This window comes from Miscanthus floridulus, chromosome 13 (assembly GCF_019320115.1).
Source record: "Miscanthus floridulus cultivar M001 chromosome 13, ASM1932011v1, whole genome shotgun sequence".
Classification (NCBI taxonomy): domain Eukaryota; kingdom Viridiplantae; phylum Streptophyta; class Magnoliopsida; order Poales; family Poaceae; genus Miscanthus; species Miscanthus floridulus.
Window position 1 is genome coordinate 47,752,740 of NC_089592.1, and position 24,851 is coordinate 47,777,590.

General features: G+C 44.4%; 1 protein-coding gene and 1 long non-coding RNA gene across 2 annotated transcripts; both read left to right on the forward strand.

Moving 5' to 3' along the window:
* The first annotated feature begins 293 nt into the window (after positions 1 to 293).
* Positions 294 to 4,224, forward strand: LOC136499780 (uncharacterized). Its single transcript, XM_066495313.1, has 2 exons — positions 294 to 317; positions 3,748 to 4,224. Exons 1-2 carry the CDS (start codon positions 294 to 296, stop codon positions 4,222 to 4,224), a joined length of 501 nt encoding a protein of 166 aa, XP_066351410.1.
* A 5,673-nt stretch (positions 4,225 to 9,897) lies between these two features.
* Positions 9,898 to 10,500, forward strand: LOC136500758 (uncharacterized). The gene is made up of 3 exons (XR_010770103.1): positions 9,898 to 9,997; positions 10,084 to 10,297; positions 10,370 to 10,500. It is a non-coding gene; the product is annotated as an uncharacterized lncRNA (long non-coding RNA).
* The last annotated feature ends 14,351 nt before the right edge of the window (positions 10,501 to 24,851 follow it).

Consider the following 24,851-nt stretch of genomic DNA (forward strand, 5'->3'; position numbering starts at 1 on the left):
GTGCATAAGTGCCCAACGTATATGTCTAAAGTACAAGAAATTTTACGTGCATACGAAACTTTACATGGTCACTTAACGTGCTCAATATACGTAACAGCTATATAGTTTATTAGAAAGCTACTCGCTTATATAATATAGTTTTAATCGAGTTTGTATTTTGTAACATATTTTTTAGATCGTGAAGTTCACGGATCAATTAATATATATGTTGGTTATTGATTTCTTTCATACATGTATCTTATTTTATAACTGAATATGTAATGTATTTTTCATGCAAAGGGGCAAAGGGAACGATGCCCACAGAAACGGAAGGGACCGTATGCCCTTTGCTCGTCTCCCGTGATGACGTGATTTAACTATATTTCCTTTTTCCTCTCTTAGATTAATTAATTTATTAATTCAAAAAATCTAGAAAAATCAATGGCTCATTCGTTTGACGTATTACCACCTAGTCCTAGGAAGTAAAATTTGTACGTGGCAGTGGTGTTTGGATAGAACAAAAGAAGGGTAATTACTTTAATCAGGTGTTTGGATAGAACAACCGGGGATAAGTTGGGCCCATCCTATTTCCAACTCTGACCCAAGTCGATGTACAAACATCTAAAACAACCCTTCGATACGGCCCAATAAGGGATGGAGGTGTAGAAAGCGGCCGCACGGACCTGCCATAGTACTGATGGTCCTGTCCATTCCAGATCTGGAGTAGCACAAAAAGAGCGAACGACGCAAAAGACCTCGCTGAACAACCGAAGAACTGAGAAGCGATGGTAAGGCCACTTTTGGCAGAGCTCCACTAGATTTATATCCACAAAATTTAGATTCAAATCAAAAAAAAAGTTTATCTAAATTAGCTCCACACCAAATTGGTGGATCTTAATCCAGATTCACCAAATTGATAGATCTCCTCAAGAAGTGCTCTACCGCATCCAACCTCGATGGAGTTAAAAGAAATTACCTACACTGCACTGTTTACGCAAAAATAACAATTCGATTCGTTTTGTTCCTCATGTTCACCGTCACGAGCGCCCCCCTTCCTCTCTCGCCTCGCCGCGCCAGAGCCCTGCTCGGAGGTAGCCGGTGACCAGCCTACGGCCATCTCGCTCGCTGGAGCCCTGCCACGTCACAACCGTGACCTCCACCGGACCTCGCCGCACCTGCCCGCGAGCTCCCCAGGCACGCGCTCCATGGCCGGCCACGAGCTCTGCGACGGTCGCGACCTCCGTCGGCCTCTTCAACGGGACAAAGCATCGATCAGCTTGTCCATCACTTCACCCTAGGGATCCCTGATGGAATTGGAAGATAACAAGCGGCCGAGCCGTCTCCTTTGATGCTTTGACCAATCAGCAGGCAGCCAGCTGCGCGCAGAGCCAAATGAGCATGCGAACCACGCCTGCCAACATGGGCGCCGCTCGAAGCGAGCGCCATGTCTCCCGGAGCGGCGCCATCTTGAGCGGTTGACGAGGTCCCTGCCCGCGCGCCCACGGTGTACGTGGAGAGGCTGGACGATGGAGGGGACGACAGCAGGTCCCAGAATAAGCAGGAGAGCGCGCGCGAGATTAGCGGCGCGCACGGAGACGGAGACTGCGAACGTGTGCAGTAGCATCAGTACAAGACAGGGACATCACGCGCCGCCATGCGCGCGCCTGCTGGGCTTGAGGGCGCGTGCACATGGGAGCGCGTACGCGCAGTCGCACAGCAGCTAGCCATGCTTGTCATGTAGATGCAATACGTGGCGGCCGTCATGTGAGGTCTGAATTTTCTATTTGCATCGCCGCCAATCGTCGTAGGATTAGTAACATAACCGAAGATTAGTAACAGATATTGTTTTCCTCAATTTAGCTATCATTTTTGTAATGCTGGTTCACTTGCTGAGGTGCATACAGGATAGCTGAAAATTTGTGCTACACAACCAAACTTTGTGCATTTCTACATGTCGCTTCTTTTTCTTTTTTTTTTTCAAGAAATGAGTGGCTAGGTACTTTCAATTGGCCCTAGTTGTTGCCTAGCGACATTGCATTCGTTTCTATGCATCTACGTACCTGATGGTCAAAATAAGGATGCTGCCATTATATATATATAGACATTGCGGATTCCTTCCTGTTGATGAAGTCGTCATCCGCGAAGCAAGGTGTCGATTAATTAAAGCAAAGCAATTCTACGGACGCTCAGACAAGGGAATACAAAGCTGATCTTTGAACACTGAATGCGAGACACGGCGCACGGCGAACCTCTACAAGTGTCTCTACGTTCTCGACTATTCAACTTTTTCACGGAATTCAAGAACACTTGGAGATTATGTGGTGAAGAAAGGTACTAGTAGCTACAGGACGAATCGTTGAATCTCAGAAACCGTAAAGCTACACAGCCTGTCAACACAGTATGTCTTCAGAAGGTGGGACCCAGCAACATATATATCTATTTATACCTAATATTAAAAAGATAAAATTTCATTCTATTTTTTCGTCCGGCTTCCCTTAACTATCGGGCCATCCTGTTAGGTATTTAGGCAATTTCATTATCAGTTTAATCCAGAAAAACAACATCAGCAGGTTTTGTGACGACATATATCACTACCGGAGACTGTGTAGTTACCGAGTGCCCAGACAATTACCGAGTGTCAAAAGTCGGGGCACTCGGAAACCATTTATTACCGAGTGCCAACACTCGGAAAACATAAACACCCAGTAGTAGACCTCTTTACCGAGTCAGAACACTCGGTAACCTCAAACACTCGGTAGAACTACAATTTTACCGAAGGGGCGCACTCGGTAAAAAGAGACACTCGGTATTGAGCTGTCACGTCTCCTAGTATACCAACCGTGCGCCAAACGGCGTCACGGCAATGACATGTTTGCCGAGTGTAGAAGTATTTGCACTCGGTAATAATAAAGTTTTACCGAGTGTAAGTTCACAACACTCGGTAAACACTATCTTTTACCGAGTGTACTGGCGCAACACTCGGTAAAATTCAACCAAATTTCTTGTTTTTCCCTTCATTCTTTTTCCTCTATCCACATATGATATTTAGTACTCCATTCCAAAATATAGTGTTTATTTCGATTTATTTACTATATTTCACAAAATTTTCATTCTTTATGATAATTAGATACATATCGTGTAAATTTAATTGTAATAATTAAAATCGAACTCGATAAATCACGAGATTGGAAGAATTAACATTGAAGCATACATCTATATTATAGAAAAAATTTTCATAACGTTTCGGAAGTATTTTTACATTCGTCGCTGCCGAACCGGTACATCTCCCAAAGAGACACTAAACATTCACAATGACGAGTAGGATTTCTATTAAGAGTGAAATTCAACATTATGATTTGAACTTGGAATTTTTTAGATAGTAAATAGATGACATGAAATAGTTCATGTGAAAGTTTGGTGAATTTTAGGATTAAATTGGCATTTTTTCATTTTTGTTTTGCATGAAATAATGGAGGACTTTTACCGAGTGTGACCTCAAACACTCGGTAAAGATTAGCCACGGCCCACCTGTCTCTTTACCGAGTGCCGTAGATCTGGGCACTCGGTAAACATGTACCAGGCCCACATGTTATTGGGCTGCGGTTGCTTCTGTTTACCGAGTGCCGTAGATCTGGGCACTCGGTAAACATGTACCAGGCCCACATGTAATTGGGCTGCGGTGCTTGAGTTTACCGAGTGCCGTATATCTAGGGCACTCGGTAAACAGAGGCATTCACTTAGTCGTTTCTCCCCTCAAATCGTCTGCAGAACACACACACACCGCACGCCCGCGCATCCCCGCCGCACCGCCGCCGTCCCCCGCGCCGGACGCACTCCCCGCCGTCCCCCGCACTTGCGCCCGCGCCTCCCCGCGCCCGCGCGCTCCACGCCGACGCCGGCGCCCTCCCCGCCGTCGCCGGCGCCTCCCCACCGCGCGGCCGCCTCCTCCCCTCCACGCCGTCGCAGAACCGGCGCGCGCGGGTGGAAGACGAAGCAGCTGGAGAAGGACTACGACGCGCTGAAGCTCCAGCTCGACGCCGTCAAGGCGACAACGACTCCTCCTCTCCCACAACAAGAAGCTCCACCGCTGCGGCCGCCTCCTCCCCTCCACCACCGCCGCCACCGGGCGGTCCCCCACAGCCGCCGCCACCGGGAAAGGAAGGGCTTGCAACCTCATCCATTGCTGAGGTTTGTGCTAATCTATCTTCTCAGATTGCAAAAAACGATATGCATGACTTATTCTGATGCTCACAGCCATAGGATTCTAGACCTTATCATTTTCGTTTTTTTCCGTCACAGAAAAGACATGATTGTGGTAGAGGAACTGTATATATGCAGACTAAATTAATCCGACATGGACTTGTTTGAATGTATTTAATCCAGTGTTAGTTCAAGAAAAAAGAGGCACACAATTCCAACCAGATGAGAACTTTTGCTGCCAATGAGCGTCCAGCATTAGGCTGGAAACGACATCTTTTATTTATCATAAACAAAAAAATAAAACTCACCTTGTCATTGATACTTGTCGCTATAGCCTTTTACGGTCTTCGAAATCTAATTTTGACTAGTACTTTTTATTATTAGAATATAGTTATAATGTAACAGACCAAATAATTCTAAACATGTCATAAATCATACATGTGCATCATCCTTGCATTAACAAACAATTAAGCTCGTTTTGAATGCTTTTGAATTTAATTTCAAATTAAAGCGTTATTTTTTGTATGTGCTGGAGAAGAAATTTTGGATTTGATCGTACATATGCATTTAATTCAAGAACACCAAGCCATTGCCAAGTTGATCCATCAACGAAACGTTCTTTTGTCAAATGAATTAACCTGGAATATCGGAGGCCTGAGGGGCTCATTGCATTCGCCGCAACAGAATGCCGCCTCCTCTATGCTGCACTTGATCCTCTTGGCGCTGCTCTCTCCTTGTTCCTGAACATCTCCCATATACCCTTGCTGCTGCTGCTGCTGCCGTCGTTCTTCTCCATCTCGACGACCCAAAAAAGGAGAGAGATAAAAAAAAACAATCCAGCCCACTACTACTAGCAATAATAATAGGCTATTATCTCGCCACTCGTTCCAGTCTTCCAGATATACTTTTACAAGTAACAGAGATGTGCATGCGCGCGGTAGATGGAAAGGTTACATCAAATTAAGTGCATGCATGCATGATTACTGGGCTAATTACTGCTCGTCAAACTGAAAGAATATGAGAAGGTGTTCTAGTATCAATCAATTTATAGGCTCTCGTTCTCGTGTAGGGCAATTTATCTGTCGGATCTTTGAAAAAATAAAACAAAAAAGGAGTCCTACATGAGTACATTTAATTTGCAGACTGGAATTTTGCTTTGGTAGTAAAGCTGGAAGATATGTATTTTAGCAAGATAACTTGCACCGGAATCTTAGTTGAAATAAAGTAAACAAGTTACATAGTTGGCAAAGCCAGCTTGCCTGCTTCAGACAACAATGCACGGCGGCATGCATGCCAATGTGCTTAGCTGTGCCTCCATCTACAAGTGACATAGCAGCCTTTCAACCTTAGGTAAAATCTCATCATCCAATCTAGCAAACATCTTCTATGTGAATCGACCAAGAACATGAATGTCTCTTTATCATCTCATATGGTTTTTCTCTAGCACTACTACTCTATTGCTCTAAACTGCAATATCGTCTATATGTTAGGATGGATGACCGTCAATGGATGTACACGGGCTATCAGAAGAGGGGTCAATACACAAATGAATGGATTGAGAAGGCCAATGATTTCATGACGAAGGCATTTGCAAACGGACGGCGACATGCCTGGTGTCCCTGTAGTAAGTGTAAGAACAAGGCAATGAAAACATATGAGGAGATGAGTAAAGATCTTGTCAACAATGGATTTGTAGAGAACTATACCCGGTGGACCATGCATGGTGAACGCCATCGTGCGAGAGAAGAGGTCGTGAGACAACGGATCGAGGAGTTTGATTCTGAAGCCGGGGTGGCAGAAATGTTAAATGACCATGACATGGCTTTCGATGAAGGAAGTGCAGAGCAGGAGCTAGAGCAAACTGCAAAGGCGTTTTACGCCATGTTGGATGCGGTACAACAACCCCTTCACGGGCGCACCAATGTTTCTAAACTGGATGCCATTGCACGTCTAATGGCTGTGAAGTCCCAGTTTAGCTGGAGTAGAGAATCCTTCGATCAACTGTTGACAGTAGTTGGCACCCTACTTCCGGATGATCACGTTCTGCCAAAGAACACGTATGAGTCAAATAAAATCCTTCGTGCACTCAAGATGTCGTACGAGCAGATACATGCTTGTCCGAACGGATGCATCTTATTCAGGGGAGAACATGCTGACGATAAGTACTGTCCGAAGTGTAAGGCATCTAGGTACATTGAGTTAGAATCTGGTGATGGTCGGAAGACGCAAACAAAAGTCGGCGCAAAGATCCTGAGGTACCTTCCTTTCATACCGAGGATCCAACGCCTTTTCATGAGCGAGGAATCCGCAAAACAGATGACGTGGCACAAAACTGGACGCCGATACACTGACAAGATGATACATCCGTCCGATGGTGAATCATGGAAAAGCTTCGATCGGAAGCATACCGACAAAGCTGACGAGGCTCGTAATGTACGCATTGCACTGGCAACTGATGGGTTCAATCCTTATGGTATGGGTTCTTCACCATACACATGTTGGCCCGTATTCGTCATCCCTCTCAACCTCCCACCTGGCGTCGCCTTTCAACGGCAAAATATTTTCTTGTCACTTATAATTCTAGGACACCCGGGGGCTAATATGAGTGTGTACATGGAGCCTTTGATAGACGATTTGGTCTGTGCATGGGACAAAGGGGTAGTGACATATGACCGATTCACAAAGACAAACTTCAGAATGCATATTTGGTACCATTATTCCATGCATGACTTCCTGGCTTATGGGTTATTTTGTGGCTGGTGTGTTCACACGAAGATGCCCATGCCCGATATGCAAGTCAGCTGTGGAGTTCTTTCGGTTGGAGAAGGGGGGCAAGTTTCTTCGTTTGACAAACATCGACAATTCCTCCCTCTTGACCACCCATTCAGGAGAGACAAGAGAACTTTCGAAAAGGTGTCACAGTGGAAGACTCTGCACCGGAAATGATGACAGGTGCCCAGGTTCTTGAGATGTAGATGGTCTTGTGGTCGACAATGAAAAGGGGGGCTTCGTGGGATACGGAAAAGAGCATGCCTGGACACACAAGTCGTGCTTGTGGAAGCTTCCTTACTTTAAGGACCTCCTTCTTCCACATAACATTGATGTAATGCACACTGAAAAGAATTTCGCCGAGGCAGTCCTTCACACAATCATGGACTGGGAAAAGTCAAAGGACAATGTCAAGGCTAGATTGGATCAAGCAACGCTGTGCGATAGACCAAAGCTAAACATGTTGCCTCCCTTACGCGGGAAGTCATGGAAGAAGCCTAAGGCCGACTTCGTCCTAACGAGGGCCCAAAAGAAAGAAGTTCTTCAATGGTTCCAATCGTTGATGTTCCCTGATGGGTATGCAGCGAATTGGGAGGAGGGGTGTGAACTTAAGTACCATGCGAATCACAGGGGCTCAAGAGTCATGATTACCACATATGGATTGAACGCCTTCTTCCGGTGATGGTTCGTGGCTATTTTCCTGATCACATCTGGCGAGTGATGGCAGAGTTTGAGCATGTTCTTCCGCAAGCTATGTGCTAAGGAGATATCTCGGACCGAGATTGAAGAAATGGAAAGAATGGCCCCGGTGTTGCTCTGCAAGTTGGAGAAGATCTTTCCCCCCGGCTTCTTCAATCTGATGCAACATTTGCTCTTGCACCTACCATACGAGGCAAAAATGGGGGGCCCTGTGCATGCCCGTTGGTGCTATCCAATTGAGCGATGCCTAAAGGTTCTTAGAACAAAATGCAAAAATAATGCAAATTGAAGCTTCCTGTGCAGAGGCATCCATTGTGGAGGAGGTGTCATACTTCACAACAAGATACTATGCAACAACCTTCCTAACGTGCATAATCCACCCACTCGTTACAATGCCTGCTGACAATCAGTCGACCCTCAGCCTTTTTTTGAGGGCAACTCGGAAGTGCAAGTGAACCTACCTTGAAGATGTTGAGCCTAGAAGAGTGGCGCTCTATCCAGCTATATGTGTTGCGGAACCTTGAAGAGGTTGGCCCGTACATTGCGTAAGTTTTACACAAACTTGTTTCTTTTCTTGTCAATATTTTGCATGCACCCATCCAACCCTCTTGTTAACGGCCCGTTACAGCAAATTTGTTCTCCTCTACCATCGTCCATCACGGAGGGAACCCACCGAAGCAGAAGTTGAAACCCTTCTAAGACATGGCGCGGGAGAACGAAATCCCACTTTTATTTGTTGGTTCAAGGAGGAGGTACTGTTCAATTTCATTGGTTGTTTGTACTTAACTCTCAACTCGACAAATATATAACGAATCATCCTACTTGAACTAGCAGGCCAAAACTGACATGTCTATGAGTGCCGAGTTGAGGCAAGTTGCCAATGGATTTGAATTTAGGGTCAAGTCATTCTCTGTGTATGATGTCAATGGATATCGCTTTCACACAACTCGGCACGAGCAGAGTCGGTCGAATCGAAGAACCACAAATACTGGTGTTTTCACGCCAGGCACAGATGGGTTGGACTACTATGGAATAATTGAAGAAATATACGAACTCAAGTTTCCTGGTTGTGTACCTCTTCGTCCTGTCATATTCAAATGCCATTGGTTTAATCCCAAAGAAGTGATAAAGACCCTTGAGCTTGGGTTAGTCGAAGTTCTAAAGTCATCCGTCTTGCTAGGAGACAACGTGTACATTGTGGCCCAATAGGCCACGCAAGTTTATTATCTCTCATACCCGTGCCAAACCAAAGACCGTCTTAAGGCGTATGATGTTGTGTACAAGGTATCGCCGCATGGTAAAAGTACCCGTCCCAAACGATGATGATTATAACATCGATGCAAACACATATGACAGAGAGTTCTTTCAAGAAGAAGGATTAGAAGGGAGTTTGAGATTGTCTTAGATGTAGATCTCGCAATGGAAGTAGACAATGATACGGTCATTGTTGATGGGGATGATGGAGAGGAGGTTCACAACGCGAAGGACTTGTTATTACTTGAGCAACACCATTCAGGCAGTGTCGCTAGTGATGAGACTTTGAGAGACGATCATAATTACGTCGACAATAGCGATGATGAGAATTTTTGGCCCACCTATCGATGATCTTGATGATTATTTCTAGTACATGTAAGATCTGTAGTACTTATGGCAATTTTATACATGTATGATACATTTACTTATTTTGCATCTCTTTTATACATGTATGATACATTTACTTATTTTGCATCTCTTTTATACATGTATGATACATTTACTTATTTTGCATCTCTTTTGTACATGTATGATACATTTACTTTTGTATATGCGTACTGATAGTTTATTCCTTTTGTTGCAGGTGATTGATGGTGGGCGGTGGAATCAGGAAGATTAGGTCGGTTATGACCTTACTGGCTGGTGGCGAGGGGTCTAGCCAGGGTGGAGGAGGAGGGCGTGCACAGACTGAGGGTGGAGGGCGTGCCCAGGGAGGAGGAGGAGGACGACGATGAGGCGTGCCCAGGGAGGTGGAGCCCAGGGTGGAGGTGGAGCCTAGGGTGGAGGAGGAGCCCAGGGTGGAGGAGGATGGCGACGACGAGGGCGTCGAGAGCCAACACCTCCTCCACAGGACGACGACAACGAGTTCGTAGCGGCCACAGAGGAGGATGAGGAGGAGGAGGAGACCAGGGAGGAGATAGCGGAGGCGGTGGAGGAGGCATGGATGGAGGATGAGGCCGAGTGGGCTGAGCGCGAGGAGGATGCCGACTTGCTGGGCAGAGGAAAATGGGGTGCCTACGGTTTGGCTGCGAGGGTCGTCGCGCCTCCCAGACTTACCCATACAGAGACGGCCAGTGATTCGACCCTCCGGAACTAAGTAAGTAATTTTTGCATGTTAACACTACTTCATAGGTTTTTAAGTTATAACAGAAACTAATATTCAATCTCAATAACTTTGTGGAGGGATTGGGAAATGGTGATCCCAGGGAGTCACTCTCACCGAGTAAACGGGATCCTGGGTCTTCTGTGCAGGGCAAACTACCCCGGGATGGTGAGGATCGATGGTGTTGTGCAGCCCGCCATGAAGTGGTCCCACTGGCACGCCGCTAGCGATCAGACTGATCGAGCTGGCAGGTGTTATAACAGCAAGGCCGACCGGGTGATGAAAGAGCTGTGGGTACATGTTCATCGCACTATGCTGATAATAACATCACATTAATTGTATATTACTGACTGTATTTGCTTGTAGGATTACTACACCTTGGCGGAGGGAGTACGTAGGGAGGACGCGGATGACGTGGTGAACAGAGTCTGTGTTCACCGAGTGCAGGACCTCTTCTACGAGACAAAGCTCCTGTGCAGAAGAATTTACCATGGCCGTAGAGGACACAGAGTCACCAGAGCGCAGGCAGTGCACCTGCCCCTGACTAAGGAGCAATACTTGACGGTAAACATGAGATTAACATCGTCTGCGATTAATTGCACTGAAATTGATTTATGATTTGTCATGTGCTCGTGTACATGCAGGTGCCTCCTGCTTGGTGTGCGGGGATGGACAACTGCTGGGAGGCCATTGTGGACAAGTGGTTGAGTGAGGAGTACGAGCAATATCACGCCGTACGCTCACGTTGCCGTGCGATGATGCAGGGTTCCTCGCACAAACAAGGCCCCACTACCCTCAAGGAATATGTAGCCAGATATGTACGTGGATTTCATTTCGTTGTTGCTATGCTAACTTCTGAATGCATAATATCTTATTGTTGTGCTTCTTCCTACAGACGCGGTTCCACCCCGGCCAGGAGTGCGCCTTGTTCAAGGCATATGCCTTGGCACACAAGGGCAAGGCAAAGGACCCCCGACCTCATCTACAACCCGGAGGATCCGCCCGAGGCATACAGCAACCCGAGCGTGCACAGGCGCCTCAGCGAGTACACGGCGATGGCGAGAGAGATCCATGGGTCAGAATTTGATCCGAGCACCGCTGACCTTGAGGGTGACATCGTCATGAGGTTGGGACCAGGTAAGCCACACGGGCGGTACTATATGGGCAACAGCACCATAGACACGGCCAACACTCAGGACACTCGCCCAGATTAGAGCCCGGAGCACGAGTTCGAGTCCGGCCATACGCCCACGCTCACAGCCCCAGGTGGTAGCACTCCAGGTTAGTTCTGTTGTATTCGTTGTCTATTCATTTTCTACTCGTTCTTTATTTGCATTCTAACTATGTGATAAATAATTGTAGGTCCAGATTGAAGCCCTGCAGGAGTCACAGCAGGCCTCACAGAGCCAGCTTTAGGCCCTCGAGCTGTCGTACCAGGCCGAGTTGGCACAGGAGAGGGCGCGAGTGCAGACCCAGCTTGAGGCCTTCCAGCAGGCGCACAAGGACTGGTACGAGTACATGGCCCGTTTTTCTCAGAGCATGGGCCAGCCTTCGCCGCCGTCGATGATACCGTTGGTGCCTCCACCTCTGCGCGACGACACTCCTGTGAGTCACTTAGATGCACTCTTCACTTTCGTGTCATATAGAGTTACCTTCGACTTATACCTTAGTTTGACCTACCATTGCTTAGACCTTAGAATTTGCTTTGATCCAGATAACTCACATGTGTAATCTCATTCTAGGGACCTTCTACAGCTGGATCGAACAACGATATGTAGGGTGATCAAGACCTGGACTTGACTCCGTTTCTCCGCAGGCCTCCGACCATGTGACAGGCCATCCGACCTTGTTTGATAGTTTTGTATGTTGAACTGTGGACTTGGTTGAACTTTGTGGACTTTGGACATATGTTGATGGTGTTTGTGGACTTTGCATGGTGCTTGTCGACATATGTTTGTTATTGTGAGTGGATGCGACATTTGTGGACATATATGTGATATATGTTGCCTATCTGTCATGTTATTATAATTTCCTGTGATTTTGTTGCTTATTGTGACTGGATATGCACTGAAACAAACAAAAAAAAAATCTGTGGACATATTTTACCGAGTGTAGCACTCGGTAAAATAGAGATTCTGTCAGTTTTACCGAGTGTAGCACTCGGTAAAACAGCCAACAGAACCAAATTGGTTCTGATTCTGTGAATTTTGCCGAGGGTGTCATTTTTTACCGAGTGTCACTTCCCCACTCGGAAATATTTGACTAGTTTTTTACCGAGTGAGAACACTTGGTAAACATTATTCCTGAAGTTTATTTGAGGAATTGTTTTAATCACGAAAATGGTTATTATTTTACCGAGTGCTAGTATCTACACTCGGTAAACATTATTCAAAAAATTTATTTGCGGAATTGTTTTAATCACAAAATGCTAATTTATTTACCGAGTGCTGCTAGTGACACTCGGTAAACGTCGCCGTTAACGGTCAGTTTGGCTTTGGACGACCGTCAAGTCATAGTTGTTTACCGAGTGTCATTATAGCACTCGGTAACTCGCTGCTCCGAGTGTGCCGATATTAGACACTCGGTAAAATAACTTCACCGAGTCGTTGTTTGCCGAGTCCACTTTACCGAGTGTGGCACTCGGTAAAGTGTTTGCCGAGTGTGTAGCACTATTTGCCGAGTGTTACTCACACTCGGTAAATTAACAGTATCCCGTAGTGTATGTGCATGTGTATATTTTTTATGAATACTACAACATGCAGATATGACATACTGGTGAATACAGTAAAAACACAAAGTACAGAAATAACAGAGATTAGACTGTACCCAGCGGAAGGTCCCATGCCGAGGGCATCGAAGGCTTCATTCGCACTAGTCGACATAGTGTGTTGTTCGAAGTCGCGGGCCACAGTCGATGCAAGAAGATGTTCGCAGTGCAGTCCCACGAACGGATCACCATGAAGAAGACGCCTTGACGTTCCGCAGACAATCATCGAGAAGAAGATGTACGTGGACGAGCAGTCGCGGATCGCACCCCAAAAATCTAATCGCCGCGCACCCCGTGCAAGGTTCTCTGGCGGACGAGGGTTCCGGAGGCACCTGCTCTCCCGCTACTCTATGGGCACAGAGATACGGGACGGGGAAACTAGAAGGCTGCAGAAGTGTGGTTCTCTCGGGAGTGGTTGCGGAAGAAGACGGGGTCTGAACTAACAGAGATACGGGACGGGGAAACCAGAAGGCTATGGAAGTGTGGTTCTCTTGGGAGTGGTTGCGGAAGAAGACGGGGTCTAAACTGACGGAGGACTCGGATATATGGATGGGCGGAGAATCCCAGTAGACGAAGACGAAGAGGTACGGAAGCGGAAGAGACAGTAACGGCCACAATCGGTTCGCCTCCACCATCAAGGGGAGTAACTCCCGTTGTTATGTGGATTAAGTGGCAAAAGACTGGCCACACTCGCCCGCTCGCTCGCCGCCCCACGGCCACAGCCTCGGCCTCGGCCTCAGCCCAGCCCGACCAGTGGCGGCGCACGCGCACGCGTGTGGCACGCATTTATTCTTTTCTCAGCTTCTCAAATTAGATGAATAATTTCCAAGCATATAAGCTGAGTCAGCGTTCAGTCAAAATCCCATATGGTATTAAACCATGCAACACTTAATGTTACATACCATAGAGTTTTATTTGATTCATTAAATATTATATGGGCCAAGCCCATATTATATCCAATAATTCCCACCAAACTCCAGGGTTTGTAACAAAGTAGTCTCAGAACCACATTTCTTTTATATACCAGTGTTTCGATGGAGACTGTTAAGTTGAACATCCATCTAGAACAATAGTTTCACTCAGTCACAACTAAACAATGGACTAAGCCTTGAATTGATAGTTTTATGTGAGGTGGATGTCACTAAAGTCCTTAGCTGATACTGGGCAGCAAGAGGCATGCCCTCTATTTGAAGCATATAAGTCATACTTCAGTGCCTTTCATGAGTATTTAGAGATCACCCAATTCTCATAGACTGTGACCAACAGTCTGACTCATATAGGTGTGTTCCTCAAAAGATGTTCTGTAGGACAACATCTTTGCTTTGACAAGCCACTTGGAACGCATTAAGGCAAAAGCCAGCCTGCCTTATAGAAAGAAAAGATATGCATCAGAAATGAGTTTTACTCTTTCCTCACAATTTACTACTATCTTGTTTCACCGTCCTACTTCACGGGATCTCCGATCACATAGAACAAGTTGCCACTATAGTAAATTTTAAGTGGGTCTCAAACCCATCTCTCTCAATGCAATTTCTATCATGTTGCATGACAGACCCTTAGTGAACTGATCTGTCAAATTGTTAGACGTGTGGACATAGTCCAATGCTATTACTCTGGAGTTTCTTAATTTTTTGATAGATTTTAGTCGTCTCTTAACATGCCTTGTGGACTTCATGTTGTCCTTAGAACTGTTAACCTTTGTAATCGTAGTCTGGTTATCGCAGTTCATAGAAATAGCCGGTATGGGTTTTTCAACAACCGGTAAATCCATAAGGATATCACAAAGCCACTCAGCCTCAGATCCAGTAGTGTCTAATGCTGTGAGTTCTACTTCTATTATAGACTTCGTTAAGATAGTCTGCTTGCGAGACTTCTAGGAAATAGCACCACCTCCAAGCGAAAACACATATCCACTTGTGGCATAAAGCTCATCAGCATCAGAAATCCAGTTGGCATCACAATAGCCTTCCAACCCTTTCGGGTGTCCGGTATAACAAATACCATATCTCATGGTTCCTTTTAGGTAGCGCAACACTCTCTCAAGAGCACGCTAGTGATCATCTCCCGGGTTTGACACAAACCGGCTCAGCTTGCACACAACAAATGAGATGTCAAGCCTTGTTGCACTAGCAAGATACATGAGCGAACCAATGATCTAGGAATATCTCAACTGATCCCTTGCTATTCTTCGATTTTTCCTCAATAGCACGCTAGGGTCATTAGGTATAGGAGCAGGTGCACAATCACTGAACCCAAAGCGACTCAGCACCTTTTCCACATAATGGGTTTGTAACAAAGTTACCCCACCATCACCTTCTCTTAGAAGCTTGATATTAAGAATAACATCAGCCTCTCCCAAATCTTTCATCTCAAAATTTTCAGATAGAAATTTCTTCACCTCGATCACTTTGAGGCTAGATCCAAAGATCAGTATGTCATCAACATATAAGCACAAAATGACTCCTTCACCCCCACCATACCCATAGTACACACATTTGTCAGCTTCATTCACAACAAAGCCAACAGATGTTAATGTTGTGTCGAACTTCTCATGCCATTGCTTAGGAGCTTGTTTTAGGCCGTATAATGACTTTAATAATTTACACACCTTGCCTCCTTGACCATTTGCTACAAACCCATTAGGCTGATCCATATAGATCTCCTCCTCCAACTCTTTGTTTAGGAAAGCTGTCTTAACGTCTATTTGATGAATGATAAGACCATAAGAGGCTGCCAGTTAAAGCAAAACTCGAATTATGGTCAATCGGGCAACCGGTGAATAAGTATCAAAGAAATCCTTACCTTCCTTTTGAGTATAACCCTTGGCCACAAGCCTTGTCTTGTACCTCTCAATAGTACCATCAGGCCTAAGCTTTTTCTTGAACACCCATTTGCAACCTATAGGCTTGCACCCATAGGGACGATCAACTATTTCTCAAGTTCCATTAGACATAACAGAATCCATCTCACTCGGTACTGCTTCCTTCCATAAGTCAGCATGAGGAGAGGAATATGCCTCTTCAATGGTCGTTGGTGTGTCATCCACAAGGTACACAATATAGTCATCACTAAAAGACTTTGTAGTCCTCTATCTCTTGCTTTTCCTGGTGACTATAGTGTCATCGTCCTCAGGATTTTGCACATAGGGTTCCTAAATTTGTTCTATCGGAATAAAATTTTCATGCTCATGGAGAATTATAAATTCATGACCAGTTGTGCTAGGTGCATTTTTCATGGGAAACTCATTCTCAAAAAATGTAGCATCTCTAGATCCCATGATTGTATCAATAACCATCTCAGGAACACTAGAGTTTATAATTAAAAATCTATAACCCACGCTATGAATAGCATAACCAAGAAAGACACCATCAATAGGCTTTGGCCTAAGCTTTCGCTTTTTGTTTATTGGCACATTCACCTTTGCCAAACAACCACAAGTTTGTAGGTAAGAGAGATTTAATCTCTTCTTCTCCCATTCCTCAAATGGTGTAATTTCTTTGTTCTTTGTGGGCATTCTATTTGGGACATGACATGATGTCAATATAGCCTCACCCCACTATTCCTTAGATAGTCCCGCAGTCTCCAACATGGCATTAACCAAATTAGTTAGAGTGCGGTTCTTTCTCTCTGCAATCCCATTGGACTGTGGTGAGTATGGTGGCGTCCTCTCATGAATAATTCCATGCACCGCGCAAAACTCAGAAAATTCATTTGAGAAATATTGTCCCCCGCGATCGGACCGCAAACGCTTGATTTTCTTCTCAAGTTGATTTTCTACCTCAGCTTTATAGACCTTAAAATAATGCAACGCTTCATCTTTTGTTTTTAATAAATACACGTAGCAAAATCTAGTGCAATCATCTATAAATGTCATGAAGTATCGTCTACCGCCTTTAGTCAATTCGCCATTCATTTCACATAAATCAGAATGAACGAGTTCTAATGGTGCCAAGTTCCTCGCCTCAGCAGTCTTGTGAGGCTTGCGTGGTTGCTTCGATTGCACACACACCTGGCACTTAGAATCTTTGACTAAGTTAAATTTCGGGATTAAATTCAGATTTGCAAGCCTCGTGAGACAACCAAAATTTATGTGACAAAGTCGTGAATGCCATATATTCGACTCATCCGAAACATTTACATTGTTCACCACTTTATTACACACATCGTCAAGCAAAGATAAGCAGAACAAGCCTCCACAATCATAACCTTTTCCAACAAAAGTTCCATGTCTCGACACAACACATTTATTGGACTCAAGCACAATTTGAAAACCATCGCGACACATCTGAGAAGCGCTAACAAGATTCTTCTTGATGGAGGGGACATGTTGCACGTTCTTTAATAGCACCGTCTTTCCTAAAGTAAACTTTAGAACAACCGTACCAGCACCAAGAACACGCGCATGCAAACCGTTTCCCATCAGCAAGGCTCCACTCCTGCTGGCCTGATAGGAAACAAACAAAGAAACATCACCACATACATGAATATTAGCACCACTGTCCATCCACCACTCAGGTGAAAGACAAATTGAAAGAACAAAAGGTAAAGAATTACCATACCCAGATGTTCCTCCTCCAGTCTCGCTAATTACCATGTTTGCTGATTTCTTTTCTTACTTATATTTGCGGTCTGGGCATGCACTTGCCCAATGATCATCACTCCCGCAAATAAAGCATCCTCCACCATTCTTGTTGTTTTTCTTCTTAAACTGTGCAGCCTGCTTAGGCTTTGCATTGTTGTTAGATGCAAATGAGTTTTTCTTCTGCACCATATTGGTAGCGAAAGACTCAACTCCTTTTCCACGGTTGTCTTTTGCTCTCGCCCTCTCCTCAACATCAAGAAATCCAATAAGCTCAGCCACGCTAAACTCTTGTCTCTTGTGTTTTAGAGAAGTAGCAAAATCCCCCAAGAAGGTGGTAGCTTAGCGATTATACCGCCGGCCACAAACTTGTTGGGCAACAGACACGGGAAATGTTCTAGTTCCTTCGCTAGCGCCTGTATCTCATGAGCCTGTTCGACCACATAACGATTTTCAACCATTTTGTAGTCATACAGCTGCTCCATAAGGTACAACTCACTGCCAGCATTAGAAACCCCAAACTTTGCCTCAAGAGCATCCCATAACTTTTTGCTTGATGTGCAAGATATGTAGTTTTTCTCATACTTGGGATGAAGTGCACTAATCACGGCGCCTCAAAATAGGTTATCGGCAGCCAAGAACTTTCGCTCCTCCTCAGGGGTAAACTGTTCAGGCTTCCCCTGTGCTGCGTGATAGCAGTTCATCGCAGTCAACCACAATACCATCTTGGCACGCCATATCATGAAATTCTTGCCATCAAAATTATTCGGCTTCAAAGCAGCAGCAAAATCACTGACAGAAAATTGCCTAACATTAGGTTTTTGGATTGTTAGGAATTTAGGCAATTTCATTATCAGTTTAATCCAGAAAAATAACATCAGCAGGTTTGTGACGACATATATGTGCATGTGTATATTTCTTATGAATACTACAGCATGCAGAGATGACATACTGGTGAATACAGTAAAAACATAAAGTACAGAAATCACAGAGATTAGACTGTATCCAGCAGAGGGTCCCATGCCAAGGGCATCGGAGTCTCCATTCGCACTAGTCAACATAGTGCGTTGTTCGAAGTCGCGGACCACAGTCGATGTAGGAAGATGTTCACAGTGCAGTCCTACAAACGGATCACCAAGAAGAAGACGCCTTGACATTCCGCAGGTAATCACCGAGAAGAAGATGTACGTGGATGAGTAGTTGCGGATCGCTCCCCAAAATCCTAATCGCCGTGCACCCCGTGCAAGGTTCTCTAGCGGATGAGGGTTCCGGAGGCACCTGCTCTCCTGCTACTCCGTGCGCGCAGAGGTATGGGACGGGAAACCAGAAGGCTGCGGAAGTGTGGTTTTCTCAGGAGTGGTTGCGGAAGAAGTTGGGGTCTGAACTGATGGAGGACTCAGATATATGGACGGGCGGAGAATCCCAGGAGACGGAGACGGAGAGGTACGGAAGCAGAAGAGACAGTAACGGCCACAATCAGTTCGCCTCCACCATCAAGGGGAGTAACTCCCATTGTTACGAGGATTAAGTGGCAAAAGACTGGCCACGCCCGCCTGCTCGCTCGCTGCCCGCCTGCCACGCCACGCCCACACCCACGGCCTCGGCCTTGGCCTCGGCCCGGCCCGGCCGGCGGCAGCGGCGCATGCGCACGCGTCTGGCATGCCTTTATCCTTTTCTCAGCTTCTCAATTTAGATGAATAATTTCCAACCATATAAGTTGAGTCAGCGTTCAGTCAAAATCCCATATGGTATTAAACCATACAACACTTAATGTTACATACCATAGAGTTTTATTTGATTCATTAAATATTATATGGGCCAAGCCCATATTATATCCAACACATCTGAGAGTTTCTTCCATCCCGCTCCTTTTACTTAACTTGGAGTTATGTCTCATAATCATACAAGTTAGAACAATAGACATTAAGCCATGTTAGATACAAAGTCCAATTCGAATATACATTGGATCGTACCCTCCATATCTCCTATGTGATACAGACTCATGATCCACGCTCATACAAGTCAAAATAACTCCCATCTATCATCCTAAACGTAAGTGATTCAAAGTTTAAAATTTGATAATGATATAACACGGTCGTCCATCTATGACTCCCGTCCGAACATGTCTCGGGCGGGCCCCATTCCTCTTAGAAATAGAAAAATGAATCACCACTCCCTCATCCTTATCCACCCAGTGCCCAACGCAGTAGCGTGTGGCCATTCATTCGTCCACGCCCCTTCCCCATCGTGAGCTCGTCGGCTACCGTGTCGTGCCCTTGCCGCCACTGCCCCGCACCCCATTGTTGGCCATGCCATGCACTCGTCCTAATCACCTGTGTGCTGCTCGCTCCCTCACCATTCGTCTCCCATCACAGTCGCACGCGCCGCTGACCCCGTCATGGCCGCTGGGGCGCACGTCCCGTGGCGCCTCAGGTCTCCCCCGGCCGAGCCAAGGGCACCCACCGGTGCGGGCGATGCTGGTGGTGCTCGCGTGCCGTGGCTGACCATCGCCTCCCACCGCGATGGCTAGAATCGACCGGCCCGGCCTTCGCCTCCCCTATGTTACATATGTATGTTTCAAGTGTTTTAGGTGTTTTAGATGTATATTGCAATTGTTTCATCTTAATGTTGCAAAAGTATATCAGGGAATATTGCACATGTTGCATATGTTGTAAGTGTTTTAGAGGCATGTTGCAAGCGTTTGTTAAAAATGTTTCATCTGTTTTCAAACTTATGTTGTTGTCGTTTTTATCTGGATGTTGCATATGTTAAAATTGTATGTTCCAAATATTTTAGCTATCTCGGTCTTATGTTGCAGCAGGTGGTTTTATGTTGAGGTGCAAGTGTTTTATTTTGGATGTTTCATGTGTTTCGCAAATGTTGCAAGAGCATGTTCTAAATGTTTCTTCTGCTTTTAGCCTTACGTTGCATTCATGTTGCAAGTATTTTATGTTGTTCGGCTGGGGTTGAGCCGGGGGTTGGCAGATGGGGCACACGGTGCTGCGAGAGGACGTGGGGACGGAGGTGCTGGGGGCCGGCAGATGGGGATGCTGTAGGTCAGGACGCGTTGGGGCATGCTTATCCTCAGCCGCTTATCCCAGCTCCCATGTGTTGCCCGCACAGAGAGTCAAAGAGAAAGGCGGGGATCCAGGGAAGGAACGACGAGCACAGAGACGGGGGCAGAGCACACTCGTGGGCGGGGCGAAGGCGGACGGGGATGGGCTGCCGGGGCGTCTGGACGCGCGTGTTCGTCCAGACGTCCAGGCGCTAGCCATGCCCTTTAAAATTTGTACCAAAATAGAAGATATTCTAAGTCCTCAACCACCTCTCTCCTTTGTTCTTTTTGGTACGAAATACTGAGATTCCTTTTAAACTTAGTGTCATCTAAAAAGACAGCGGGTAACTAAGGAAAATAACAATTTAATTACTCTCTTCATCCTAATTAGTGACTAAATAGTTCATCTTATATTTAAAAACGGAGGGATTTAGATGAAATATTATGGAAATAACCATATACTAAACCAAATTGCATTTCTCGTTTCTGGGCCAGGCCCGGTTACTCTGATGGGCTATTTTAAGATCTGGCTAGCTGGCCTAGCGGACGTGTGACCACGAATATTTCCCTTTTTTCTGTATGCACCAAGGCCCTCTCAGATTTTGACTTCCATTATAAAAGTTTGGTGCAGTAAAGCCCAGTAATGTATATGTAAATTGTTTCGCATATGGAAGCATATCTTTTGAAGTCAATCTTCTATTTTTTTAGTAAACTCGAGAATACGTGCTAGCGCCTGATTATCAAGTTTGTGTTACAATACAAAAAATTGTCAGCTAAATTATTGATTAAAGATTATGAAGTCTGAATCTTGATATACGTGTGTGCATTATAAATTGGTTATGTCATAAAACACTTATAATCTTCTAAATCAAACTATATTTTAACCAATTTTACACAAAAATATAATAACGATAATATTTATATTACCTAATAACTATCAATATTTGATTCACCGTGGAACAAAATTTTACAACGAATCTATGCGGTGTTATAAATATTGACAATATTAATTAATTAATTAATTTTAAGTAGTTTGATTTATTATAAAGCTAGAATGATATATTTTTTATGACAATAGAGGTAGTAACTATGGACCCGATTGAATCTAATGGGCTAACAACTAGTAACTAAAAGTTCGCTAGTCTATTCAAACTAGCAACTGTCTGTGTATGATTAAGGATACTCCCAACCTAGAAATCACATGGTTTCTATGTTCATTAATTAAGGTGTCAACTAAGCAGAAAAGATGATATGCACTACAATTAAAGAAGCGGGAGGAGGAAATGGTTTCCTAATAAGAAATCATGTCTACGCAAGAACCAAGTCATAAAGAGATATGATTGCTAAATGAGTGAGAGAGAAAATACGTGATTGGATAAAAAAAATCATTCTATACATGTGGTTTCTACCCTAAACATAGGCCCTGTTTAGATTCCAAAAATTTTCAATCCAAAGTGTCACATCGAATCTTGCGGCACATGCATGGATTACTAAATATAGACGAAAAACAAAACTAATTGCACAGTTAGGTGAGAAATTGCGAGACGAAACTTTTGAACCTAATTAGTCTATAATTAGATACTAATTATAAAATACAAACGAAAGTGCTACAGTAACTAAACAGTAGCCAAATCCAAAAAATTTTGGAAACTAAACACGCCCATAGTTGAATGAACGATGTATTATCTTTGTTTCCGCATACCTCGAAGTTTGAGACACCTGCATATATGATATATTAATCCGTCTCTGGTGGGTCTAAATGCCACGTACTACATTGTTGTCATTGTCTTTGAGGATGCCTAGGTTCCTTTCTCCGAGGACAATGAGTTCAAGAATAGATGATACTGTGGTATATCACCTTTCTTTTGTTGGCGAAAACAATGGTAGAATTCTAATTTCTAAAAGAATGATATGCCCTATCTTAATTTCCTCGATTAATTATTTTCTTTTAAGTCATCTTCATGGATCTTCTGGTCGTATTACATTGGAGTGAGATAGGGCAAGAAATCAAGAATATCTCAGAGTATACTCGTGTGTAGGAAACTGTATTTTGCATGATAGTACATAATATGGTTCATGAAAAATCTTTCTGCCAAACTGAAATCCATGTATATTGCATATAGTTTTTCAATTCGAATACATTTGAGCCTTATTTAGACTAGAGATGGCCAATCCATGACCTCTCTCCACTGTAAAGACGGTATAGAACAGTTCTGGCTGATCATTTCAATACAACCCTGCTCATTTTTTGTTAGGGTTGTATTGAAATGATCAGCCAGAACTGTTCTATACAGTGTTTACAGTGGAGAGAGAAAAAAGGAGAAAAATATATCAAAGACCTAAAAAGGTTTTGCAGTACATATTTTTCTCCCTTCTTTCACACATTGAAACATGGCGACAACATCTCACCGGATCCATGAGAGCTTCATGTCATCGATCGTCTTGATTCTTATCTTGATCAAACAGGCCAGGTGATGAATTTTTTGTAACCTTCGGGCAATGGAATTCTTGCAACGATACAATAGCAAACCTTCACCATTAGTTGGCGAGAAATGCATCAACCATGTAACTGAATGCATCCTCACACCCTTTATCCTCTAGGGAATGAGGCAGCAGGGAGAAACAAAAGTGAAGGAAAAGATCAATCAACCGGTCCCTCCTAAAATGCTGTCATGGAAGCATTATACATGAACAAGTGCGAATAAGCACAATGCATGTAAAACAGCAACCATGAGGGCAGCAGGAATCTGAAGCCCTGCTGAAATGGCAGGGCCAAAAAAGATCCAAAAACCAGAGGGGCTGACGGATTGAAACAAGCAGGGTAGATCAATGGATCTGCCATGTAATATACATGGCACATCCATCGATCAATCACTCCAGCGGAGAAGCATGACAACGCAGCGACGGATGATGTAGAGCTTGGCCCTCTTCTCCCTGAGAGACTTGTTCAGCCTCCCCATCTGCTTCATCTGGCTTCCAACCTTCATTGTAGCTGATATATAGCTACAAAAGTATATATCGATGCAGCTAAGTGTTGTGGAGACCAAACTATGTTTTGGTTCTCAGAAAGGTTGGTGTAAGTTGGTGGTGACCCTAGCTAAGTGTTGTGGAGCAAAGATGAAGAGAAGTCCTTATATAGAGGTCATAGGTGGACGATCTGTAGTCATGACAGGAGAAATACATGGAAGATATCGTATCACAAGAACATCATACCCCTCACATGCAAGAAGCTTGTTTGCCGACTAGGGGACACCCCGCCTGACACAGGAACTCATCTTGCCATTATTATATCCACAAATTGCTTTGGAGATGGGTAATCCATGGGCGGTCATCACCTCTAATTGAGAATTATTACTGTGGTAAATGACGACAAAGTAGAGTGGACAGCTGGCTATCCAAGCGTGCATGGAACAAAGTTATTAACTCGTCAGATGCATGCATGTAGATTATTGTTTAGTTCCTCCGAGAAAAGTTCTGTGATCTCGATGACTTTTCATCAGTAGTGCTGAGCGTTGGTACGGTGAAAGTACCAGGAAGGTAGCTGAAGCCTGAAGCGTGTAGCATTTCAATTTGCTGAATCATCTGGAACAGAATAAACTTGAGGGCTTTTGGAACCAAATATAATGAACCAAGTATGAACTTTGTAAATAAATGGTCTAAACTCTAACTCAAGGAACGAAGCTTCAGTGCACCTTGCATCGCTAAGGGCAGTCCCAATAAAAGAAACTAGTAGTTTCTATAACATAGGATACCACACTAAAAAAGTACTGTTTTCCAACCTATGGTTTCTATGAGTAATAATTATTTTCTCTTTTTCTCTCCCAACTCTATCTTCTTCCTCAAATGGGAGTGCAGCACGAGCCCTCTGGAAACTGGTGGTTTCTCCCCCAATGACGATTTCATGGTTTCTTGGTGCATTGGGTTAAGAGAAGACCTGATTTCTTCGTGAGAAAACCATTTCTAGGATTTTTGCTCTCTTTCTTCATTAATTACGTTGCCATGTCAGCGTTTTGCCTACGTGGCAAGTCATTTAATGATGATAGAAACCATCATCAATACACTATTGGGACTTCCCTAAAGAGAAAAACTAACATATTTCTGACCTCGATCTCTGCAAATTGGTAGCCAATCGTTAGCCGACAGCTAAATTGCAACTTATACCTATGACTCAACTAAAGAATTGATGGATAACTATAAGAAATTAAAAACAGTATCCCTCATTGCACTGGATATTGGCAATCTTAGAATGCATTAATCATGTCATCATAATCTTACAAGCTAAACATTAATTGTGTTGCTGAAGTAACAGTGCTCTGACGGACCCATCAGCATCATATCAGCTCCACACAACATTACACATTTTGAGAATAGATGTATGGACATTGAATTAAACATTGATGGTAAAGCAAGCAATATCATTCTCCAGCTTCAGAAGCAAAGGGTGGGT

Coding starts and splice junctions, on each gene's coding strand:
- LOC136499780 (XM_066495313.1), top strand. CDS start 294: ATGCCCACAGAAACGGAAGGGACC. Junction 318..3,747: donor CCACAGAAACGGAAGGGACC/GTATGCCCTTTG, acceptor AATCGTCTGCAG/AACACACACACACCGCACGC.